Source organism: Dysidea avara, chromosome 3, assembly GCF_963678975.1.
Source record: "Dysidea avara chromosome 3, odDysAvar1.4, whole genome shotgun sequence".
Taxonomy (NCBI): domain Eukaryota; kingdom Metazoa; phylum Porifera; class Demospongiae; order Dictyoceratida; family Dysideidae; genus Dysidea; species Dysidea avara.
Genome location: NC_089274.1, coordinates 34156286 through 34183272, shown reverse-complemented (window position 1 = coordinate 34183272; position 26987 = coordinate 34156286). Strand labels below are relative to the sequence as shown.

General features: G+C 39.8%; 1 protein-coding gene across 6 annotated transcripts in view; it reads left to right on the top strand.

Moving 5' to 3' along the window:
- LOC136250807 (protein unc-13 homolog 4B-like) overlaps positions 1-26987 on the top strand; it is a 98413-nt gene that overhangs the window by 30461 nt on the left and 40965 nt on the right. For all 6 annotated transcript variants that reach the window (XM_066043108.1, XM_066043107.1, XM_066043109.1 and 3 more), the window contains 4 exons: positions 2240-2296; positions 7371-7431; positions 13767-13865; positions 13915-13992. In XM_066043108.1, the coding sequence (XP_065899180.1) occupies positions 2240-2296; positions 7371-7431; positions 13767-13865; positions 13915-13992 (295 nt within the window). The remainder of the gene's footprint in view (positions 1-2239; positions 2297-7370; positions 7432-13766; positions 13866-13914; positions 13993-26987) is intronic.

Sequence of the window (26987 nt, the reverse complement as noted above, 5' to 3'; positions counted from 1 at the left end):
AAACAAATATGCCCTGTAGAAAGATCAGCTAGAAGAAGTTACCTTGTAGGGAGTTCAGCTACAAACAGATCACCCTGTAGAGAGTTCAGCTACAAACAAATCACCCTGTAGAGAGTTCAGTTACAAAGAAACCACCATGTAGAGAGTTCAGCTGCAAAAAAATCAATCACTCTGTAGAGAGTTCAGCTAGAAGAAGTCACCTTGTAGAGGGTTCAGCTGCAAATAAATCACCTTGTAGAGAATTCAGCTACAAACAAATCACCCTGTAGAAAGATCAGCTAGAAGAAGTTACCTTGTAGAGAGTTCAGCTACAAAGAAACCACCATGTAGAGAGTTCAGCTGCAAACAAATCACCCTGTAGAGAACTCAGCTACAAACAAATCGCCTGTAGAAAGATTAGCTAGAAGAAGTTACCTTGTAGGGAGTTCAGCTACAAACAAATCACCCTTTAGAGAGTTCAGCTACAAAGAAATCATCATGTAGAGAGTTCAGCTGCAAACAAATCATCCTGTAGAGAGTTCAGCTATGAAAAGATCACCCTGTAGAGAGTTCAGCTAGAAGAAGTCACCTTGTAGAGAGTTCAGCTGCAAATATATCACCCTGTAGAGAATCCAGCTACAAACAAATCACCCTGTAGAAAGATCAGCTAGAAGAAGTTACCTTGTAGAGAGTTCAGCTACAAAGAAACCACCATGTAGAGAGTTCAGCTGCAAACAAATCACCTGTAGAGAGTTCAGCTAGAAACAAGTCACCCTGTAGAGAGATCAGCTAGAAACAAGTCACCTTGTAGAGAGTTCAGCTAGAAGAAATCACATTGTAGAGAGTTCAGCTACAAGGAAACTCCCATGTAGAGAGTTCAGCTAGAAGAAATCTCATTGTAGAGAGTTCAGCTACAATGAAACTCCCATGTAGAGAGTTCAGCTGCAAACAAATCACCCTGTAGAGAACTCAGCTACAAACAAATCGCCTGTAGAAAGATTAGCTAGAAGAAGTTACCTTGTAGGGAGTTCAGCTACAAACAAATCACCCTTTAGAGAGTTCAGCTACAAAGAAATCATCATGTAGAGAGTTCAGCTGCAAACAAATCATCCTGTAGAGAGTTCAGCTATGAAAAGATCACCCTGTAGAGAGTTCAGCTATAAGAAGTCACCTTTTAGGGAGTTCAGCTACAAAGCAACCACCATGTAGAGAGTTCAGCTGCAAACAAATCACCCTGTAGAGAATTCAGCTACAATAAAATCTCCCTGTAGAGAGACCAGCTAGAAACAAGTCACCCTGTAGACAGATCAGCTAGAAGAAGTTACCTTGTAGAGAGTTCAGCTGCAAACAAATCACCCTGTAGAGAATTCAACTACAAACAGATAATCCTGCAGAGAGTTCAGCTAGAGTCAAGTCACCCTGTAGAGAGAATCCTGTAAAGAGTTCATCTACGTACAAGCAGTTCACCCTGTAGAGAGTTCAGCTACATTTCAAGTCACCCTGTAGAGAGAATCCTGTAAAGAGTTCATCTACGTACAAGCAGATCACCCTGTAGAGAGTTCAGCTACATTTCAAGTCACCCAGTAGAGAGATCAGCTGCAAATCATCCTGTGGGGATTAATTGACATGTAATAAATACATGCAAGAGTTCATAATGAACTCTTGATATATGCATTATATATATATAATTTGTACATTTACTGATAAAATCAGAATGAGTTAAAGTATTTATAAAATCTGCTTCATCTTTTTCTTTTTCCTGTGGTAAAGAAAAATATATAGGTTAAAAAGCCCCAAAGCTGGCCATAGGCCGGCTTTGGGATATACAAATACAAAAAGAAGTGAAATCTAATCAAAAACAGCCAAGCTGTAAAAAAAGGAGTGCAGCCCTTGAAAAGGCTATGGTGAAAAAAGATGTGAAATCCAAGGTGGCGGCCAAGAAATGGCTGTGATGGTAGGTTAACGGTAAAAATTTTAATAACGACAATTCAGGTGAATTTTGTGCCAATTGACCAAGCGGCACCAAATTCACTGAATTGTCGTTATTAAAATTTTTACCATTAACCTACCATCACAGCCATTTCTTGGCCGCCACCTTGGATTTCACATCTTTTTTCACCGTAGCCTTTTCAAGGGCCGCACTCCTTTTTTTACAGCTTGGCTGTTTTTGATTAGATAGTAATTTCTTTAGTATATACAACATGATATGGCTTTTAGTATGTATGTATACAATGTATTAATGTGTGTGCTGGTACTGTAGGGATGGTGAAGAGACTGTAGTAAAATTACAGGATTTACACTTGGGTAATGTTGGAAGGTAATGCAAACATTGACTTTCACAATGCATCCATCTTTAGTTATGCTTGCATATGGTAAATTTGAGATATTTCATTTTTACTACTTAAGTGTACAGTATGTGTTAAAGCTTATTAATTAAATAGTAGTAGAGATTTATTCCCTAAAAGGTAGTGAAACAAATACAGATAGCGTTGTGGCGGTATAAAATAGCTGTGTAGAAAGATTCTTGTTTGACCTACAGATGTAGCCCCCTATATATAGGGATAAGTCTATTTTGCTTTTTTGCTTTTTTTCCAGCAATTCTTTAATTATTCACGTATTATTCTCCATATTTTGCTCAAGAATTATCTATGTGCAATGTTACAATTTCACCTTAAAGTGACTATTCTATTAGAGTATTTCGATCTGCACTTGCTCTTACCAAGAAGTTAGTGATATACATATATATATCTAATCCAAAACAGCCAAGCTGTAAAAAAAGTGTGCGGCCCTCAGAAAGGCTATGGTGAAAAAAGATGTGAAATCCAAGGTGGCGGCCAAGAAATGGCTGTGATGGTAGGTTAATGGTAAAAATTTTAATAATGACAATTCAGGTAAATTTTGTGAAGCGGCACAAAAATTCACCTGAATTGTCGTTATTAAAATTTTTACCATTAATCTACCATCACAGCCATTTCTTGGCCGCCACCTTGGATTTCACATCTTTTTTCACCATAGCCTTTCTGAGGGCCGCACACTTTTTTTACAGCTTGGCTGTTTTGGATTAGATTTCATTTCTTTTTGTATTTGTATACCCCAAAGCCGGCCTATGGCCAGCTTTGGGACTTTTTAACCTATGTTTTTTTTCTTTACTACAGGAAGAAGAAAAGATGAAGTAGATGTACTTTAAATATTTTATCAGTAAATGTACAAATTATATATATAATACATATGGGACCGGATTTGCGAAAAGGGGCCTTCCACACACATCCAATTTGCCAGCTTTGACAATTGATAACTTCAGATTGGAAAGAGCTATTGCCTTGAAGTTTGGGCAGTGGTGATTTCTTTGCAGCTGAACTCTCCACATGATGATTTCTTTGTAGCTGAACTCTCTACAAAGTAACTTCTTCTAACTGATCTTTCTACAGGGTGATTTGTTTGTAGCTGAACTATCTACAATGTAATTTCTTCTAGCTGATCTCTCTACAGGGTGATTTGTTTGTAGCTGAATTCTGTACAGGTGATTTGTTTGCAGCTGAGCTCTTTACAGAATGGTTTCTTTGTAGCTGAACTCTCTACAAAGTAACTTCTTCTAACTGATCTTCCTACAGGGTGATTTGTTTGTAGCTGAACTATCTACAAGGTAATTTCTTCTAGCTGATCTCTCTACAGGGTGATTTGTTTGTAGCTGAATTCTGTACAGGTGATTTGTTTGCAGCTGAGCTCTTTACAGAATGGTTTCTTTGTAGCTGAACTCTCTAAAAGGTAACTTCTTCTAACTGATCTTTCTACAGGGCAATTTGTTTGTGGCAGAATTTTATACAGGGTGATTTCTTTGCAGCTGAACTCTCTACATGGTGGTTTCTTTGTAGCTGAACTCTCTACAAAGTAATTTCTTCTAGCTGATCTCTCTACAGGGTGATTTGTTTGTAGCTGAATTCTGTACAGGTGATTTGTTTGCAGCTGAGCTATTTACAGAATAGTTTCTTTGTAGCTGAACTCTCTACAAGGTAACTTCTTCTAACTGATCTTTCTACAAGGTGATTTGTTTGTAGCTGAACTATCTACAAGATAATTTCTTCTAGCTGATCTCTCTGCAGGGTGATTTGTTTGTAGCTGAATTCTGTACAGGTGATTTGTTTGCAGCTGAGCTCTTTACAGAATAGTTTCTTTGTAGCTGAACTCTCTACAAGGTAACTTTTCTAGCTGATGTCTCTACAAGGTGGCTAGTTTGTAGCTGAACTCTCTACATGGTGGTTTCTTTGTAACTGAACTTTCTACAAGGTGACTTCTTCTAGCTGATTTTTCAATAGGGTGATTTGTTTGTAGCTTCACTCTCTACAAGGTAACTTCTTCTAGCTGATCTCTCTACAGGGAGATTTGTTTGTAGCTGAACTCTCTACAGGTGATTTGTTTGAAGCTGAACTTTCTAAATGATGGTTTCTTTGTAGCTGAACTCTCTACAAGGTAACTTCTTCTAGCTAATCTCTCTACAGGGAGATTTGTTTGTAGCTGATCTTTCTACAGGGTGATTTGTTTGAAGCTGAACTCTCTACAAGGTAACTTCTTCTAGCTGATCTCTCTACAGGGAGATTTGTTTGTAGCTGAACTCTCTACATGATGGTTTCTTTGTAGCTGAACTATCAACATGGTAATCTTCTAGCTGATCTCTCTACAGGGTGATTTGTTTGTAGCTGAATTCTGTACAGGTGATTTGTTTGCAGCTGAGCTCTTTACAGAATGGTTTCTATGTAGCTGAACTCTTTACAAGGTAACTTCTTCTAGCTGATGTCTCTACAGGGTCACTAGTTTGTGAATGAATTCTCTACATGGTGGTTTCTTTGTAACTGAACTCTCTACGAGGTAACTTCTTCTAGCTGATCTTTCTATAGGGTGACTTGTTTGTAAACGAATTCTCTACATGGTGGTTTCTTTGTAGCTGAACTCTCTACATTGTGGTTTCTTTGTAGCTGAACTCTACAAGGTGATTTCTTCTAGCTGAATTATCTCTTTCTATAGTTGCATGAATTCCCTACAAGGTAACTTCTTCTAGCTGATCTCTCTACAGGGTGAATTGTTTGTGGCTGATCTCTCTACAGGGTGACTTGTTTGTAGCTGATCTCTATACAGGTTACTTGTTTCTAGCTGATCTCTTGAATTCTCTTCGGGTGACTGCTCTATTAGGATGACTGCTCTATTAGGATGACTGCTCTATTAGAGTATCTCAATCTCGCACTTGCTACACTAAGTTGGATTTCATGTTATAACTCCGTGGTTTTAAGTCTGATTCTTCTACACCATTGAAGAGCCTTTCTAAGATGATAACTCCATCTGTACAGCGATTTTCAAAGCATTACCCCTAGCGGTTTACCTGGTAGGCGTGGCAAGCAGTCATTTTTTATTAGCTAATCTCGATTACGTAATTGTTACACACTGTTGGTTTTTTTGTTGTATCTTCCTGGTTTTTAGCTCGATTTCTTTCAAACCACAAAAGGTTTGAGGTTCAATAGTTAACCTATTCACCCACCGATTTTCAGCTTCTTCCCATACGCGGTTTACCCTGTAGGCGTGACAACATATTGGTGTTAATTTTTGTGAATAATCGCTCATAACTCTTTGCCTGTTTATCGTATTCCAGCGAAAGTTGGTACCGAGATGCGCCTTTATATCCCCCTTCTGTGTGCCAAAGTTCAAGGCAATCGGATATGGCGTGCGAGTTTTATAGCAGTTTTTGTAAGTGTGCGACAAGAAAAAGAAAAATAAGAAGAAAAAAAAACGAAGAAACTGAGCCAATCTTTGAAGTCGCATATCTCAGGAACGCGCGAAGCGATTTCGCTCAAATTTGGAATGTAGAGTGCTGCAGTTGGGGGGCATATCCACAGCAAAAATCGTCTTGTTTCATCAAGGAAGCACAGAGCTACGGAGGTGCGAAAATTGCGTTTTCTTTCTTCCTGTCAATATACTCACGGGTGTTACGCGCCGGCTTCTTGGGCCGCACGACACACTACCGTGTGTCTTGATATTGCTTAACATTATTTTTGTGAGTGTTGTATTAGGGTATCTTGATTACCACTTGCCCTTCCTGTAACAATTAAATATGTATTGTTGATATTTTATCACACGTGACTGTTCTACTAGAATACCTTAATTTTTTGTGCAATGTTTATGTACACTTCACAAAAATTGCACCTACTATTACAACATTTTGCTTATTGCTTTTACCCACCCAGTATGCCAAAAGTTTTGCTGATGAAATCAACTCGTCTCTAGTTACATACTGTTTTGCTACTTTGGATTCCCATTCATTAATAATTTAGAGTTTGTTTACTTTTTCCTATAGTTTATCAATGGTAGATACACAGGTGACAGTTCCGTAAGAATGCCACTGCCTGGCTATTAAGGTGACTGCTTTATTAGAGTATCTCAATGTTGCTGTTTGCAACTGGCGTAAGGTGAATCTATCCCATGCAATGAATTGTTGAGGCGGTATTACCACTGGTTGCACCTACTGTGATACCCTTGATTACAGTCCATTCTTTTTACCCATGCACAGATTTTGAGATACTCATACATGTGGAAAGCCACTATTCCTTGCTCATAGAGAATTTACATCACAACAACAGCAAGCAATCTGGTACTGTATAGTAAAAAACTTTGGCAGTAAAAAAGTTTGGCGAAAACCCACTGTTGCAAAATTGACCGGAAAACTTCGACAAATGGGGCTTCACCTGAAATTTTTTTAGCTACCATGTGCTGCACTGCCCGAATGCAAAATCACTACACATGAGTGCGAGTGATAAACAACTTGCCAATTAAGGGGCATAGCCATTTCAATTGCAAGTCTTTATCCCTCACATTGCGGGATGATGACTCACAATGGAAACAGCTGCCACACCCCTTAATTAGCAAGTCTTAGTCACTTGCGTTTAGCGACATTGCATTCAAGTGGTAGTACTGTACAAGTGTAAGCATTGTTTGCTGGTTCTTGTAATGTCGAGAGCAATGTTTGGATTTTTGTGAACTCTAACCTGGCGACAATCAAAGGTAATGTTTGGAAATACCCACAATACCTGTCACGATACTTTGATACCCATACTTTCAACATGGCTAATCTGTTCATGTGATTGCTAAAAATAATTGGCGGATAAAATTGTAATGCTATTTGCCAAAGTTTTTTACTGTCTAAGTTTTTTACTATACAGTATCTCGTTTACTGGCTTTCTTGCATGGCAAAGTATGTTTCAATGTTGCAAAACAATCCTACTTTTAATTATAATGAAGTGCAGATACATGGTGTGAAAAACAATGTTAATAAAGAGAGGTATTTATAGACCTATGCTGGGTGCTTCTTTTCACTGAATGTGTATTATATAATTATGTTCTGTTTTTAGTTTCCTAAAAGATCTTGGTGAGCACAATAGTTTCATGGGAAGAGCATTCATGCCATTATCGGTTAGTGTATGTATGTACACATGCATACAGTAGTTCTATCTTACATCAAAGTAAAAAAACTAGGAGTATATGGTAAGTAGTTGAACGCTGGGAATTGAAGTTAAACCCCAGTAGGTAAGTATCATAAATATCAAGACAGCTTGATTTATACATTCAGTTGGATCAAAGGCAGCATGAATCCATAAACTAATAGCACAACAAAATTATATCCAACTTGAAGGCATGTTATAACAAGCATGATATCACTATTTCAACAACTGTCACATTGTTTAAAAGTCATGTACTTCAAAGTGTGGGATAGAAGCCAGTTGTACCACACCTGCACTCATAGGATATCTTTGTTATCAACACCTCGACTTCAGCTTGGCCTTGGGTTGATAACAACAATATCCTAGCCTGAGGGCCTATTTGTATAGGATCAAAATGCTGAAGTGCACTGTAGTTTACAATTGTAACAGATCTTTTGTAATCTATATTTTTGTATAATCAACACTTTTTATATAGGTGATTGACATATTATAGGAATCATTAGTCATTGTACCCTTTGAAACAGTCTGGTGTACGTGAATAGTGTATTACTGGTGGCTTGAGTACTATTGATCATGAACCTGTTTTGTTACATTGGTTGGTGTAGTTGGCAGGATTAAGCCGGGGTCACGCCAGTAGACTCGCGATTTACTAACCCAGAGTGTAAAGGCTGTGGTACCGTGGCATTGTCTCATTTTTAACGGTATCTGGAAAAAGTCGAGTCTCGTATCATAGTGGCTTGCTGTTTCTGTTTATTTTATTACAGTTTTCACATCGTTGGTGAGGAATTGGAGCTGCGTGATGCAAAGTGACGGATGCCAGAGTGATCAAAATGAAGTTAGGAGTGTTTGGCCGGTTGAGAGACCACTTATTCTGCCTGGGGTGTTTACCAGAGATGGAGATTTCTGTGAATGGTACCAGCACTTTGAGAGTATAGCAATTGTCAATTTGTGGGACGACATTAGCAAATTACAGTGGCTGCACATGTGTGACACTGGAAGAGCACGTGTGGCGCTCACCCGAGCTATGTGTGTGTCTTACAAACGGACCAAGGAAGCTCTTTGAGCCACCTAGTAAGAAGGAACTGTATAAGAATGAACTACAGCTTTGTGTAAAATGAGAAACGGAAAGCTGGAGTGATTTCGTGGATGAGGTTAGTCCACTGACAGAGAAGGTGTACCCGGAACTACAAGAGGAAGCCAGGGAACAATTAACTTTGCGCCGTTACTTTGATCAGCTGGAAGACTCCAGAATTGCCTTGGGAGTGCATGAGGCAATGCCACCCTAAGACTTTGTCAGAAGCTGTTGCTGTGACTCTTGAGCGTGAATCCTACCTACATGCAACACCTGCACAAGATCATGAAGGGCCACAGGAGCACAAAATTATGCAACCCGATCTCTTTGCAATGATTAGTACATTAATGGAAAAGCTAAGAAGATTAGAATGTGAAGTAAACCAGAGACCAAGTAACAGCATAGAGAAGACACATACCAACAAAAACGAAGGAGCAAATATCAGGAAGAAATCTTGGGGAAGAAAAATTTCACCCATGAGTCAGGTATGTGACAGTAACTGTCCTTCACAAAACGATGATGTGTACACAATTGCTGTAAATAGTATATCTAACTATACTATGTGTGCATGTGTGTTTGGTAATGAGATATCATTCCTGGTGGATACTGATGCAGCTGTGTCACTTGTGTCTAGTAAAGTGTGGAACTGCATTAAGCCAACTCCAGCTCCAAGAATGAACCCAGTTGGCCTGCGGCTGGTTGGTGTTGATGGTGCTCCCTTACATGTACAGGGATCGGTAACAGTTGAGCTAAACATTTTGGGCAAACATTCCAGCAAGAATTAATAGTTGTCAGAGGGCATCCGTGGTTGAACTTCCTCAAAGCTAATAACTGTGTCTTGGATCTAGCACGAGGGGGACCCTATTCACATGGGGCATGGATATCTTAGCATGCGAAAAGATTGCACAAGAATAGTATGGCTCACGTAGAGGTTGTCATACCAGAAACAGTTACAATTGCTGCTGCCAGTGAAATTGAAATTGTGGGAAGGCTGCCCCTAACCTGTGAAGGCACTTGGATGGTGGAAGACAAGCCAGTGAAAAGCCCCCGGTACTTGTAGCCAGAGCCATTGTAATACCTCAGAGTGGGCTTGTGCCTATCCGCATAATAAAACCTTGATTGTAAACCTACCACTATACACAAGGGCACTAAAATGGCAAGTGCAGAGGTTATAGATGACATAATATGGGATGTATCATCAGTAGGCAAAACTAATGGTCTACCAAGGATTGATGACACCCTTGACACCCTGGCAATTTGCAAATGTTTTCCCACTTTAGACTTAAAGAGTGGATACTGGCAAGTACAGGTTGACCCACAGCACAGAGAAAAAACAGCTTTCTGTACTCATGAAGGCCTGTTTCAATTTAATGTAATGCCTTTTGGATTATGCAATGCACCTGCAACTTTTCAATGGCTTATGGATATGGTGCTAACAGGGCTGCAATGGAACAGCTGCATAGTCTATATTGATCATACAATTGTGGTAGGAAGGACTTTTGAGGAGCGCCTGTGTAATTTGAAACATGTGTTTGAACGGTTAGATAAGGCTCATCAAAGACCAGTCGGGTGAAACAGTGGCCAACACCTACTTCAGTGAAAGAAACCCAACAATTTTTAGGATTGGCTAACTATTATAGAAGATTTATTAAAGATTTTGCTTTGATAGCATCACCAACTCACAGAGAAGAAATCTGATTTTCGATGGACAAGCCAATGTCAAGAAGCATTTGATTGTTTGAAAAGCCAGTTGGTGTCATCTCCCATCCTAGCTTTACCGGATTGGTCTAATGCCTTCCTCCTGGATACCTATGCCAGCGATACAGGAATCGGAGCTGTCTTGTCACAGGTCCAGGGTGGCCGGGAATGTGTGATAGCATATGCAAGTAGAAGTCTGACGAAACCGGAACACAATTATTATGTGACACGAAGAGAGCTTTTGGCAGTGATTACTTTTGTGCAACACTTTCGCCCTTTGATCAAAAAATGCTTGGGCCATCTTCTCCGCAAACAATTCGTACGTCTGGTTTCTTATGTGAAGGGTACATATTACCTTCTTGGAGCACCCTTCACAATACTCACAGACCATGGTGCACTCTCTTGGATACACAAGTTTAAGGAGCCAGAAGGTCAGATTGCTCAGTGGGTGCAGAAATTACAGGAGTACGAATTTTCAATTATTCATTGCCCTGGTGCCTGTCACCAGAATGCTGATGCAATGTCTCGCATACCTTGCAAACAGTGTGGTATTGTACCAGCTGATGAGGTCATAGCTTTAGCTGCTGTGACAACCCCAAACTTAGCTTTACTTTGTGAATATTCCCCTGAAGAACTGCGAGCTTCCCAGTTGAATGACCCTTGTATTTGCTTAGTGTTGACTTACAAAGAAGCTAACCAGCGCCTTAACAGATTGCCAAATACCAGCTTAGAGGACAAACGACTATGGCAGTCATGGGACCAACTTACTGTTGTTAACGGACTTCTCTACAGAATATGTAATGAACCAAAACAGAATCGACACTGGTTCAACTAGTAGTCCCCCAAGAGCACCGATCTAGAATTTTGGCAGCACTACATGAAGGGGTGGTAGGAGGCTGCTTAGGACAGGAGAAAACCTTCAGCAGGGTCAAAGAACGCTTTATTGGCCCAAGTATTTTGCAATTGGTTCCAAACCTGTGCTAGTTGTGCAACTAGAAACCCCTCCAGAAGAGCACTGCTGGGAACTGTAGCAGCTAGTCACCCTGGAGAGGTAATTGCTATGGATATTGTTGGACCATTCCCAGAGAGTGACAGCAAAAATTCGTACGTATTAGTTGTTGCAGATTTATTTACAAGATGGATGGAGGCATTCCCCATCCCAAACCACTCACAGTTGCAGAGAAATTAGTCAATGAAGTCTTTATGCGATTTGGTGTCCCACTCAGACCAAGGTCCACAGTTTGAATCAAAGTTGCTGCCTGAAGTGTGCAAGCTGTTGGGAATTCAGAAGAGTAGAACTACACCATATCATCCTCAATGTGATGGTATGCTGGAGAGATTCACCAGGACCCTACTAAACATGCTGGCTACTCATTGTAAGAACAATCCATAGAACTGGGAAGAACACTTGCATAAAGTGTGTTTTGCATACAACACGAGCATTCACACGTCAACTGGCTACTCACCATAATTATTACACTTAATCTTTGGTCGTCAACTAGTTTTGCCTATTGATGTGCAGTATGGCACTACCCAGCCACATCAACAACCACCCATAAATAAGTATGCAGCTGAGTTAGATCAAAGACTAACATCAGCCTTTGAGCTTGCTCGCAAGACATCTGGAATTCAACATGAACAACAAAAGCAGTACTATGACACAAACACAAAGACACATGGTGAAACTTATGCTGTAGGTGACTTGGTCTGGCTCCACAACCCCAAGGTACCCAAAAACAGTAGTAAGATGCATGGACTGGACCCTTCAAGGTAGTCAAAAAACTGTCCGAGTATGCTTACAGGATACACAAACAGGAAGGCCGCAGACTGAGGCAAGTAGTTTATTTTGATCGATTAAAACCATGCCCAAGAGATATCAGATTAGACAGCAGTAGTAATCAGCAAACCACAGAGAAGGATGATAACACATCAACACCAAGACATAATGATGTACCGTCAGCAGCCCCACCACCAATAGGGACTAATTTAGAAGTAGTGGATACTGATGACGATGACTTTATTTCAGCACATAACCAATGGAATGTGGGTGAAGCTCAGAACACTGACAATGTACAGACTTCCACTGAGTTGAGACGTTACCCTGCGAGGCAGCACAGACCCCCAGCAAGTTCCAAGGCTATGTCAGGTCATAATGATGAGGACATCTTCTTAGTAGAAGGGGCAGTGTAACAGATCTTTTGTGATCTATATTTTGTATAATCAACACTTGCGATTGACACATTATAGGAATTATTAGTCATTGTACCCTTTGAAACAGTCTGGTGTGTGAATAGTGTAGTACTGGTGGCTTGAGTACTATTGATCGAGAACCTGTTTCGTTACACAATGGCATCATAACTGTACTGTATCTGCCCATACAGTACATTTATGTAAATACTTGGGCAGACACTGTACAGTTAAGCAGAAAATGTAGTACAATATATGACAAAAGGGATGTTATAAAACAACCCCCACTCAGGCAGCAAGGTTGATCAAGGTTGTGTGACATCATAAAACTAGCTGTACTAGCTTGTTCTAAAAATAGAAATACTGTATATAAACACTCTGATATAGTACGATGGGCAAATACTGTAGTGGTTTTAGTGCTCGAGATGAACAGACAACTAACACCATATGTACAAAAATGCAGCAGTTGAGGGTGCCATGAAATTAATATAGCACTTGGCTTCACCTCATGCTGTATTAGCCTCATGACACTCACCCCTTCTGCTGTATTTTCTGTACACACGCACTGTAATGCTTTTACTAAAATGCATTTGCATATTATATGGACCACATATATACTGTATATACTGTACATATGTCTGCTACAGCATATGTGTAGGGTTGGGTGATATACATAAAGCTAACACTGCCATGTTTTAGAAAAACCACCATACACTATACACAGTTATTGCCATATCAAAGCACAGAGATACAGCTGCTTCTGGTTGTAGGTATATACACACTTTCACATGTTGACAATCCTATAGTGTTGTCCATCAGTGTTCCAATCTCATTGTACATACTAGTAAACAAGCCATTCTGATGTACTACTACACGAAACATTAGAGTACACATAGCTTACCAGCTGGATACATCAGGCTTGCGGGATAATGGCTTCACATAGATAAGCCTTTACAACTATATAGTCAACATTCCTATTAGATTTATATTACACTCCCTTGCATATTTCAGGTTGGCATCTTTATAGGTTAGGCTAGATTTTCCATCTTCCTTGTGCTAGTAAACTAACGTCACCCATGCAAATATATTATGAATGATTTTTAGTGGACTTGGAATGATTCATTTACGTTTGTATCACTGTCATGATATTTGCAACAATCATGATAATAAGCTCTACAGTATCAATGGAAGGAGATTTTCAGTATTTCACAACCCTCCGTATATGTCCTGCATTTTTTTTCTTTCTTTCAAGAAAATTGTATGTAATTAGTATAAATTTTTTCAACTTTTGTGTGAATATCTGTTTTCACACACTGTTTACTCATATGATGTATATGTTTTTGCCTTAGACTGTCAGCACTCTCCCAAGGGAAACCACATTGACATTTCATAGTCGCCATAATAAGCACAGATATGGACATGTTACAATAAAAGTACACCTTGTTAAGGTAAGGAAATTGTGAGTATAAATTACTGTAAATTACCTCTATACACTAGGATACAGTAGAGGAAGCTAAAGTGTTGAAGGATCATAGTCTACTTGCTGCAACTGTACTGGATTTTGAATCACACATGGTATGAGTGTAGTGACTTCTAGTTGTACATGTATGTGTTACAAGCATGCTATCAATGTTCATTAAAAATTCTTTGTTACTACACATAAAAGGTAACTGCTCAAAGAAACTAGTTTGTAATCACTGTTGAAGTGCTTTTCAGTATATAGTTCAATAAGAACGGGAATAAACCTCGGAGAGCTATAGTGTACAGTGAAACCTCATTTAGCAGCTGCTTTGTTGCAGTGACCAGGTCTAGTACATACAGATATATTTTTCAATTTTGTTTGTAAGGTCAGTGGTTACATTGTACTGGACCAAACCAATTTATTACTAATGCAATCGCTCCTTCAATAAAGCAACCAGACAGTAACTTAAGGTCATGCAAGATGCCTGCATGAGTCCAAATTAGCTACCAAAATTGTATCGAATATCATGCTCAATGCTTGAAGCAGTTTGTTGATATTACTATAGGTGTAATTGTTGGTATATGCCTATACTTTGCTTTCACTGAGGTATCCATCTACTAGCCACAGTGTACAGGACAGTAAAGTCTAAGATCAATATACGTATGTTTTGAATGCGTAAACACACTTATAAATCAAATGTTACAGCAACTAGTTACCTAGGGCAAGGGTAATAACCCACATGAGGGTTGTCCAGGTCTCATGAAGACAGGCCGTGGGACCCAAAGAATACACAATAATACTTGCACTAATTTTAGGAAACTGTATATGCACAATGTACAAAAAGTGTTAACCCATTAACGGCGGTAGCCGCCATATGGCGGCATGGCATTATAAATCACACTGGAAATAAAATCTAGCTTTGCTATAAACTGTTTAGTGTGTGTAATAGTAAGATGCGCTAGTGCTAAAGTGGACACACCCATATGGGTCCCATTTCTGGGATAACCGGATCCTTCCCGGACTAGTGCGCGTTTGTTATGTAATAGCGTAAAGTGTAACCTTTCATAATAGGCGAATTAAATCGTACTTTGAGTTGAAAACAAGTTGTTAATAACAAAGAAAGTGTTATGCATCAGGTAAAGTCAACAGTTGGCTGCTTTATCCCAGATGTGGCGTGGTGGTCACGAGTGAAGATACGCATGCACAACAGCAAAAATGGGACAAATCACGAAGAAACCAGTTGTGGAATGGATCGCACTAGAAGTAAGCTGTGTAGAATAGTTCTTTGGAGTGTAAGGCACCTTTGTAGGTAGTTAGTTGGGATTCCATTGTTTGTTTGGGCTGGTTTTTACCTATGTTTAGACTTTGCTGAGTAATAACGTCATTGCGGTTAGTATTATGTAAACAAAAACAACACAATTGAGTTCCTTATTTCATAGCGAGTATTTAGATGTATGGTTACTAAGTAGTTCCGTGTATGGTAAGGGTAATATGATGCAATTCAGCAATTTGGCTTGTAGTTGCCAGGGATTCAGCTGGCTTATTATTAATCATGTATAATGAATCTAATTCAAAACAGCCAAGCTGTAAAAAAAGAGTGCAGCAGTCAAGTGGCACCAAAATTCACCTGAATTGTCGTTATTAAAATTTTTACTATTAACTTACCATCACAGCCATTTCTTGGCCACCACCTTAGATTTCACATCTTTTTTCACCATAGCCTTTGATGGCCGCACTCTTTTTTTACAGCTTGGCTGTTTTGGATTAGATTTCACTTCTTTTTGTATTTGTATACTCCAAAGCCAGCCTATGGCCGGCTTTGGGACTTTTTTATCATATCTTTTTTCTTTACCACAGGAAGAAGAAAAGATGAAGCAGATGTACTTTAAATATTTCTGATTTTATCAGTAAATGTACAAATTATATATATATAATACATATATTTATTACAGAACTCTCCATGGTGGTTTCTTTGTAACTGAACACTCTACAAGGTGACTTCTTCTAGCTTCTCTCTCTACAGGGTGAATTGTTTGTAGCTGAACGATCTACAAGGTAACTTCTTCTAGCTGATCTCTCTACATGGTGATTTGTTTGTAGCTGAACTATCTACAAGGTAACTTCTTCTAGCTGATCTCTTTACAGAGTAATTTGTTTGTAGCTGAATTCTGTACAGGTGATTTGTTTGCAGCTGAGCTCTTTACAGAATGGTTTCTTTGTAGCTGAACTATCTACAAGGTAACTTCTAACTGATCTTTCTACAGGGCAATTTGTTTGTAGCTGAATTTTCTACAGGGTGATTTCTTTGCAGCTGAACTCTCTACATGGTGGTTTCTTTGTAGCTGAACTCTCTACAAGGTAATTTCTTCTAGCTGATCTCTCTACAGGGTGATTTGTTTTTAGCTGAATTCTCTACATGGTGGTTTCTTTGTAACTGAACTCTCTACAAGGTAATTTCTTCTAGCTGATCTCTCTACAGGGTGATTTGTTTGTAGCTGAATTCTCTACATGGTGGTTTCTTTGTAACTGAACTCTCTACAAGGTAACTTCTTCTAGCTGATCTTTCTACAGGGTGATTTGTTTGTAGCTGAACTATCTACAAGGTAACTCCTTCTAGCTGATCTCTCTACAGGGTAATTTGTTTGTAGCTGAATTCTGTATAGGTGATTTGTTTGCAGCTGAGCTCTTTACAGAATGGTTTCTTTGTAGCTGAACTCTCTACAAGTTGACTTCCTCTAGCTGATCTTTCTACAGGGTGAATTGTTTGTAGTTGAACTATCTACAAGGTAACTCCTTCTAGCTGATCTCTCTACAGGGTGATTTGTTTGTAGCTGAATTCTGTATGGGTGATGTGTTTGCAGCTGAGCTCTTTACAGAATGGTTTCTTTGTAGCTGAACTCTCTACAAGGTAACTTCTTCTAACTGATGTCTCTACAAGGTCACTAGTTTAAAGCTGAACTCTATACATGGTGGTTTCTTTGTAAGTGAACTCTCTACAAGGTGACTTCTTCTAGCTGATCTTTCTACAGGGTGATTTGTTTGTAGCTGAACTCTCTACAATGAAACTTCTTCTAGCTGATCTCTCTACAGGGAGATTTGTTTGTAGCTGAACTCTCTACAGGTGATTTGTTTGCAGCTGAACTCTCTACATGATGGTTTCTTTGTAGCTGAACTCTCTACAAGTTAACTTCTTCTAGCTGATCTCTCTACAGGGTGATTTGTTTGCAGCTGAGCTCTTTACAGAATGGTTTCTTTGTAGCTGAACTCTCTATAAGGCAACTTCTTCAAGCTGATGTCTCTACAGGGTCACTAGTTTGTAGCTGATTTCTCTACATGGTGGTTTCTTCGTAACTGAACTCTCTACAAGGTAACTACTTCTAGCTGATCTTTGTACAGGGTGATTTGTTTGCAGCTGAGCTTCTTACAGAATGGTTTCTTTGTAGTTGAACTCTCTACAAGGAAACTTCTTCTAGCTGATGTCTCTACAAGGTCACTAGTTTGTAGCTGAACTCTCTACATGGTGGTTTTTTTGTAAGTGTACTCTCTACAAGGTGACTTCTTCTAGCTGATCTTTTTACACGGTGATTTGTTTGTAGCTGAACTCTCTAAGAGGAAACTTCTTCTAGCTGATCTCTCTACAGGGAGATTTGTTTGTAGCTGAACTCTCTACATGTGGTTTGTTTGCAGCTGAACTCTCTACACTATGGTTTCTTTGTAGCTGAACTCTCTACAAGGTAGCTTCTTCTAGCTGATCTCTCTACAGGGCGATTTGTTTGTAGCTGAACTCTCTACATGATGGTTTCTTTGTAGCTGAACTCTCTACAAGGTAACTTCTTCTAGCTGATCTCTCTACAGGGCGATTTGTTTGTAGCTGAACTCTCTACATGATGGTTTCTTTGTAGCTGAACTCTCTGCAAGGTAACTTCTTCTAGCTGATCTCTCTACAGGGCGATTTGTTTGTAGCTGAACTCTCTACATGGTGGTTTCTTTGTAGCTGATCTCTATACAGGTTACTTGTTTCTAGCTGATCTCTTGACTCTCTTCAGGGTGACTGCTCTATTAGGATGACTGTTCTATTAGAGTATCTCGATCTCGCACTTGCTACACCAAGATGGATTTTGTGTTATAACTCCGTGGCTTTATGTCTGATTCTTCTACACCAGGGCTTTATGTCTGATTCTTCTACACCTGGACCCCCAGGATCCCCTGTATGCCAACAAAACTTAGACTCCATGCTCCAGCTTTGCCACCGCATCAATGCTCCCATTAAGCTGGAGAAGGTGGTAAGCCCCACCACACAGATAACATTTTTAGGCATTGTTATAGACACGTCATCTATGACCGCTAGCATTTCTGAGGAGCGAAAATCTGCCATTTTAACTGAACTTCAATCCTTCACCGATTCCAAGAAACACAAAAGAACAAAACGCCAACTGCTGTCACTAATTGGCAAATTGTCATTTGCCTGCAAGGTTGTCCCTGCTGGGAGAATTTTCTTACGTCGTCTGATAGACCTCAGCATGACAGTTCAGCACCTTCATCACCGGTTACCAATCACACAAGAAGCCCGTCAAGACCTGGCCTGGTGGCAGGAGTTCCTACCCACTTGGTCAGGTACATCCCTAATTTTAGATGACCACTGGACACCAAGTCCAGAAATGGAACTCTTCACTGATGCTTCAGGTACACAAGGCTGGGGTGCCTTCTGGAATGGCCGCTGGTTGCAATCCCAGTGGACAGTATGCCAATCCGCCATGCCCATTGTTTGGAAGGAGCTTTATGCCATCGTTTGTGCAGTCCACTCTTGGGGTCACCTTTGGACCAAACAAAAGATCCTATTCCACTGTGACAATGCAGCAGTGGTCGACATCTGGTGTAAAGGCTCAACACGCGACCAGGAGACTATGGCATTGGTGCGCATGCTATATTTAAGGGCAGCACATCACCACATCAACATCGTAATCACACACACATCTGGTACTGACAACTGTATAGCTGACTCCCTCTCTCTTTTCCAGGTAAACAGATTTCGAGCCCTGGCACCATCTGCTCACCAGAATCCAGATCACATCCCTGCATGGCCAACCCCATCCTTTGTTCAACCCTCCGTCAACTTATTTACCTCAGTGTAGCACCATCGACTAGACGCACTTACAAATCCGGAGAAACCTCATTCCTCAATTTCTTTACCACCTACAACATCCCCCCTTACCCTGCTTCTCTCTTAACACTCCAATTCTTTTGTGCTCACTTAGCAACTAATGTATCCTATAAAACTATCAAGGTGTATTTAGCAGGAATACGTTTGGCTCACCTAGAAAGAGGACACGCAGATCTAACTGATAATGAGCCTCTTCGGTTACTAATTAGAGGTGTACGTCATCTACAAGGTGAATCATCCCGCCATCGTTTACCCATCACTATTGCAGTGCTTCACTCACTTAAACATCAACTCCGTATCAGCAACCTTCCACTTCTGGAACAGCGTCTTCTCTGGGCAGCATTTACAATAGCATTTTATAGCTTCCTTCGCGTGAGCGAGTTTACTAGCTCATCACTACAGTGGTCAGACATCCAATTCACCCCTAAAATTATATCGGTGACCATCAGGCAATCCAAAACCGACCCCTTTCGTAAAGGCCATATTCTAAACCTCACGCCAACAGGAACATCAACTTGCCCTGTCAAGGCATTCCAACAGTTTGCAACTATGATCCCATTGCATCGACAAACTGGACCACTATTCTCAGCAGGGAGGTTCAATCCATTAACTAGGCTTCAGCTATCCAGAACACTCAGACAGTTACTACAACAAGCCGGTTACAACCCACAGATTTATTGCACACACAGCTTTAGAATAGGTGCGACAACCACCTCAGCAGCAGCGGGTATACCCCCTTGGCTCATCAAGACGCTGGGTCGGTGGAACAGTGACGCTTATCTGACTTATGTGCAGACTCCCACGGCTTTGATCCGAATGATACCAATCATTTTGGCACGAACCAACATACCAGAAGAAACCATCCCTTGGAACCCTGATAGTCACTATTACCCTTATTATGCTTGAACACTTTAAGATGATTCCTAATAGTCACTAACATTTCATTAAATTCAAACACTTTATACTGTGCATCATTCTGATATGTCATCAGCACACATTATCACATGGTACAGCAGCATTATCACATGGTACTAGCGCTCTTATTTTAATGTCTTATATTTCATTTGTAGTACTTGTTATTGTCATGCACATTCACATATATTTCATACTGTGCATTAACCTATAGTGTGTGTTCATGTGCATATCGTGACAGCCACTGAGGTTAGTCATGTAGTTTCATCATACAATACAGGGTATCAAGACACACAGTAGTGTGTCGTGCGGCCCAAGAAGCCGGCGCGTAACACCCGTGAGTATATTGACAGGAAGAAAGAAAACGCAATTTTCGCACCTCCGTAGCTCTGTGCTTCCTTGATGAAACAAGACGATTTTTGCTGTGGACATGCCCCCCAACTGCAGCACTCTACATTCCAAATTTGAGCGAAATCGCTTCGCGCGTTCCCGAGATATGCGACTTCAAAAATTGGCTGAGTTTCTTCGTTTTTTTTTCTTCTTCTTCTTCTTCTTCTTCTTATTTTTCTTTTTCTTGTCGCACACTTACAAAAACTGCTATAAAACTCGAACGCGTTATCCGATTGCCTTGAAATTTGGCACACAGAAGGGGGGTATAAAGGCGCATCTTGGTACCAACTTTGGCTGGAATACCATAAACAGACAAAGAGTTATGAGCGATTATGCACGAAAAATAACACCAATATGTTGTCACGCCTACAGGGTAAACCGCGTATGGGAAGAAGCTGAAAATCGGTGGGTGAATAGGTTAACTATTGAACCTCAAACCTTTTGTGGTTTGAAAGAAATCGAGCTAAAAACCAGGAAGATACAGCGAAAAAATCAACAGTGTGTAACAATTACGCAATCGAGATTAGCTAATTTTTAATATTTTTATTTTATTATTATTATTATTATTATGCTTGCCACGCCTACCAGGTAAACCGCTTGGGGTAATGCTTTCAAAATCGCTGTACAGATGGAGTTATCATCTTAGAAAGGCTCTTCAATGGTGTAGAAGAATCAGACTTAAATCCACGGAGTTATAACACGAAATCCAACTTGGTGTAGCAAGTGCGAGATCGAGATACTCTAATAGAGCAGTCATCCTAATAGAGCAGTCACCCTGAACAGAATTAAAGAGATCAGTTAGAAATAAGTAACCTGTATAGAGATCAGCTACAAACAAATCACCCTGTAGAGAGTTCAGCTACAAACAATTCACCCTGTTAAAACATCAGTTAGAAGAAGATTTCTTGTAGAGAGTTCAAATACAAACAAATCACCCTGTTGAAAGATCAGCTAGAAGATGTCACCTTGTAGATAGTTCAGTTACAAAGAAACCACCATGTAGAGAATTCAGCTACAAACTAGTGACCCTGTAGATACATCAGCTAGAAGAAGTTACCTTGTAGAGAGTTCAGCTACAAAGAAACCATTCTGTAAAGAGCTCAGCTGCAAACAAATCACCTATACAGAATTCAGCTACAAACAAATCACCCTGTAGAGAGATCAGCTAGAAGAAGTTACCTTGTAGATAGTTCAGCTACAAACAAATCATCCTGTAGAGAGATCAGCTAGAAGAAGTTACCTTGTAGATAGTTCAGCTACAAACAATTCACCCTGTACAGAGCTCAGTTAAAAGAGGTTTCCTTGTAAAAAGTTCAGCTACAAACAAATCACCCTGTAGAGAGATAAGTAAGAAGAAGTTACCTTGTAGATCGTTCTGCTACAAACAATTCACCCTGTAAAGAGATCAGCTAGAAGAAGTTACCTTGTAGAGAGTTCAGCTACAAAGAAACCATCATGTAGAGAATTCAGCCGCAAACAAATCATGTATAGAGAGTTCAGCTACAAACAAATCTCCCTGTAGAGAGATCAGCTAGAAGAAGTTTCCTTGTAGAGAGTTCTGCTACAAACAAATCACCCTGTAGAAAGATCAGCTAGAAGAAATCACCTCGTAGAGAGTTCAGCTTCAAAGAAACAATCATGTGAGAGTTCAGGTACAAACAAATTGTCCTGTAGAGAGATCAGCTAGAAGAAGTTACCTTGTAGAGAGTTCAGCTACAAAGAAACCATCATGTAGATAGTTCAGGTACAAACAAATCACCCTGTAGAAAGATCAACTATAGAAGAAATCACCTTGTAGAGAGTTCAGCTACAAAGAATCTATCGTGTAGAGAGTTTAACTACAAACAAATCACCCTGTAGAAAGATCAGCTATAGAAGAAATCACCTTGTAGAGAGTTCAGCTACAAAGAAACCATCATGTAGAGAGTTCAGCTACAAACAAATCGGCCTGTAGAGAGATCAGCTAGAAGAAATTACCTTGTAGAGAGTTCAGCTACAAAGAAACAATCATGTAGAGAGTTCAGCTGCAAACAAATCACCTGTAGAGAGTTCAGCTAGAAACAAGTCACCCTGTAGAGAGATCAGCTAGAAACAAGTCACCTTGTAGAGAGTTCAGCTAGAAGAAGTAACATTGTAGAGCTACAAAGAAGCTACCATGTAGAGTTCAGCTGCAAACAAATCACCCTGTAGAGAACTCAGCTACAAACAAATCGCCCTGTAGAAAGATTAGCTAGAAGAAGTTACTTTATAGGGAGTTCAGCTATGAACAGATCACCCTGTAGAAAGTTCAGCTACAAACAAATCACCCTGTAGAGAGTTAAGTTACAAAGAAACCACCATGTAGAGAGTTCAGCTGCAAAAAAAATCAATCACTCTGTAGAGAGTTCAGCTAGAAGAAGTCACCTTGTAGAGAGTTAAGCTGCAAATAAATCACCCTGTAGAGAATTCAGCTACAAACAAATCACCCTGTAGAAAGATCAGCTAGAAGAAGTTACCTTGTAGAGAGTTCAGCTACAAAGAAACCACCATGTAGAGAGTTCAGCTGCAAACAAATCACCTGTAGAGAATTCAGCTAGAAACAAGTCACCCTGTAGAGAGATCAGCTAGAAACAAGTCACCCTGTAGAGAGTTCAGCTAGAAGAAGTCACATTGTAGAGAGTTCAGCTACAAAGAAACTACCACGTAGAGAATCCAGCTGCAAACAAATCATCCTGTAGAGAGTTCAGCTAGAAGAAGTCACCTTTTAGAGAGTTCAGCTACAAAGCAACCACCATGTAAAGAGTTCAGCTGCAAAAAACTCAATCACCTTGTACAAAGATCGGCTAGAAGAAGTTACCTTGTAGAGAGTTCAGCTACAAAGAAACCACCATGTAGAGAGTTCAGCTGCAAACAAATCACCTGTAGAGAGTTCAGCTAGAAACAAGTCACCCTGTAGAGAGTTCAGCTAGAAGAAGTCACATTGTAGAGAGTTCAGCTACAATGAAACTCCCATGTAGAGAGTTCAGCTGCAAACAAATCACCCTGTAGAGAACTCAGCTACAAACAAATATGCAGTGAAAAAGATAAGCTAGAAGAAGTTACCTTGTAGAGAGTTCAGCTACAACGAAACCACCATGTAGAGAGTTCAGCTACAAACAAATCACCTGTAGAGAGTTCAGCTAGAAACAAGTCACCCTGTAGAGAGATCAGCTAGAAACAAGTCACCTTGTAGAGAGTTCAGCTAGAAGAAGTCACATTGTAGAGAGTTCAGCTACAAAGAAACCACCATTTAGAGAGTTCAGCTGCAAACAAATCACCCAGTAGAAAGTTCAGCTATGAACAGATCACCCTGTTGAGAGTTCAGTTAGAAACAAGGAATCCTGTAGAGAAATCACCTAGAAGTATCGCCTTGTAGAGTTCAGCTACAAACAAATCACCTGTAGAGAGTTCAGCTACAAACAAATCACCCTGTAGAGAGATCAGCTAGAAGAAGTTACCTTGTAGGGATTTCAGCTACAAACAAATCACCCTGTAGAGAGTTCAGCTACAAAGAAACTATTCTGTAAAGAGCTCAGCTGCAAACAAATCACTTGTACAGAATTCAGCTACAAACAAATCGCCCTGTAGAGAGATCAGCTAGAAGAAATTACCTTGTAGATAGTTCAGCTACAAACAAATCACCCTGTAGAGAGTTCAGCTACAAAGAAACTATTCTGTAAAGAGCTCAGCTGCAAACAAATCACTTGTACAGAATTCAGCTACAAACAAATCGCCCTGTAGAGAGATCAGCTAGAAGAAATTACCTTGTAGATAGTTCAGCTACAAACAAATCACCCTGTAGAAAGATCAGTTAGAAGAACTTACCTTGGAGAAAGTTCAGCTACAAAGAAACCATTTTGTAAAGAGCTCAGCTGCAAACAAATCACCTGTACAGAATTCAACTACGAACAAATCACCCTGTAGAGATCAGCTATAAGAAGTTACCTTGTAGATAGTTCAGCTACAAACAAATCTCCCTGTACAGAGATCAGCTAGAAGAAATTACCTTGTAGAGAGTTCAGCTACAAAGAAACCACCATGTAGAGAGTTCAGCTGCAAAGAAATCACCCTGTAGAAAATTCTGCCAGAAACAAATTGCCCTGTAGAAAGATCAGTTAGAAGAAGTTACCTTTTAGAGAGTTCAGCTACAAAGAAACCATTCTGTAAAGAGCTCAGCTGCAAACAAATCACCTATACAAAATTCAGCTACAAACACATCACCTGTAGAGAGATCAGCTAGAAGAAGTTACCTTGTAGATCGTTCAGCTACAAACAATTCACCCTGTAGAGAGAGCAATTAGAAGAAGTCACCTTGTAGAGTGTTCAGTTACAAAGAAACCACCATGGAGATTTCTGTAATCAATATATGTGACCGGATTTGCGAAAAGGGGTCTTCCACACACATCCAATTCCGTAAATGTTGGAGACCATAACTCAGTGTTCAAGTAACATAATTATTAACCTGAACATTTCACCATGTATTCAGCTATAGTGGTGCTCACCACTGCCCAAATATCAAAGCAATAGCTCTTTCCAATCTGAAGTTATCAATTGTCAAAGTTGGCAAATTGGACCCCTTTTCGCAAATCCGGTCACATATGTATTATACAGTATATATAATTTGTACATTTACTGATAAAATATTTAAAGTACATCTACTTCATCTTTTCTTCTTCCTGTAGTAAAGAAAAAAACATAGGTTAAAAAAGTCCCAAAGCTGGCCATAGGCCGGCTTTGGGGTATACAAATACAAAAAGAAATGAAATCTAATCCAAAACAGCCAAGCTGTAAAAAAAGTGTGCGGCCCTCAGAAAGGCTATGGTGAAAAAAGATGTGAAATCCAAGGTGGCGGCCAAGAAATGGCTGTGATGGTAGGTTAGTGGTAAAAATTTTAATAACGACAATTCAGGTGAATTTTTGTGAAGCGGCACAAAAATTCACCTGAATTGTCATTATTAAAATTTTTACCACTAACCTACCATCACAGCCATTTCTTGGCCGCCACCTTGGATTTCACATCTTTTTTCACCATAGCCTTTCTGAGGGCCGCACACTTTTTTTACAGCTTGGCTGTTTTGGATTAGATATAGTATATCATCAGAAGCTACATGAAATTCACACATAACATGTCACATATCTATGGTTAGACATGTCATAGCCGTAATAAATGGAAGTTATTTGTCATCAAATCTCATCATCAGTACATTAGGAGCTATTTCAATGGGGTAGCAGCACAACTCGTTGACTCATCCCGGTGGTGGTAGACATCATCTATGGTATCAACACAACCACTGCGATAATAATATACAGATCCATAGGGATTGTACCATTATTATATACATTACATCATTCATCGATTATGAAATGCACGGTTATTAAGGGTAGTTTATCATCACAGGTGGCAGTCATTATAACATAGTAATAGTCTATCAGCAAAGAGTAGTGGTGTGATAAATCAGAGTTACAGACAGAATTTTGTTACTCATGTTGTTCTATTCAGTGTATGCTTCCCTATTGTATGTGTACGGTAGTGGTATTGAAAATAAATCTGATTGTGATCCATTGATGTCACTTAGTTTCACAGAAACGTACCTCATTATGTGTTGTACTTTCGTATTACTATTAATAACTACTTTGGGGGAAATTGGGTGCAAATTGCTGAACTTAGGTAACACCTAATATAGTCCAAAGATGTGTGTGTTATCGCTGTTGCAATCCACCATTAAATATTATGTTCAAACTATGGTTATGGTTGCTGCGACTAAATGTGCCTAAATGGGGTTATGTGTTGCGATTATATGTGCTTATATGTTGCGATTATATGTGCTTATATGTTGCGATTATATGTATGATGTTTGTTGTGACTAAATGTGGTTGCATGTTGCGATTACATGTGGTTATTTGTTGCGATGTGCGTAACGTTTGTTGCGACTGAATGTTTGTAATGTTTGTTGCGACTGAATGTTTGTAGTGTGCACTGCGACTAAATGTTGGTAATGCTAAAGTGTTGTAATGTTGGGTGTAGGTACTGTAGGCTGTAAGTACTGTTGGGTGTAGGTACTGTGGGTATGGTTACAATTAGGCACAGGCACCTTTGGGCGTTGGTACTGTTGGGAGTAAGCACTGTTGGGTGCAGGTACTGTTGGGCGTTATTAATGTCAATGTTAAGTTACATCAAAGATGGCACCAAATATAGTTTGCATGGCGCAACTGCGACAGTGATAGCACACGTTGTCCCTTCAAGCAATACACGCCTCACCTGCATTGCCCTACCTCCCCCAAAGAGTTGTATGTATGTATATGCATGTATGTTGATCAAGTGAAGTGATGTTTCTATGTAGTTATCACGTTAAGTAATGTGAATAGAGCTCGGTGCGGTGGAAGGGTGGTTTGTGTAGGGCATGCCGTAACGTGCCGTGATGTGTTATGTAGGTAGCATGTTAAAAAGCATTACCCAAGCGGTTTATCTGGTAGGCGTGGCAAGCAGTCGTTTTTTATTAGCTAATCTCGATTGCATAGTTGCTACACGCTGTTGGTTTTTTTGTTGTATCTTCCTGGTTTTTACCTCGATTTCTTTCAAACCACAAAAGGTTTGAGGTTCAATAGTTAACCTATTCACCCACCGAT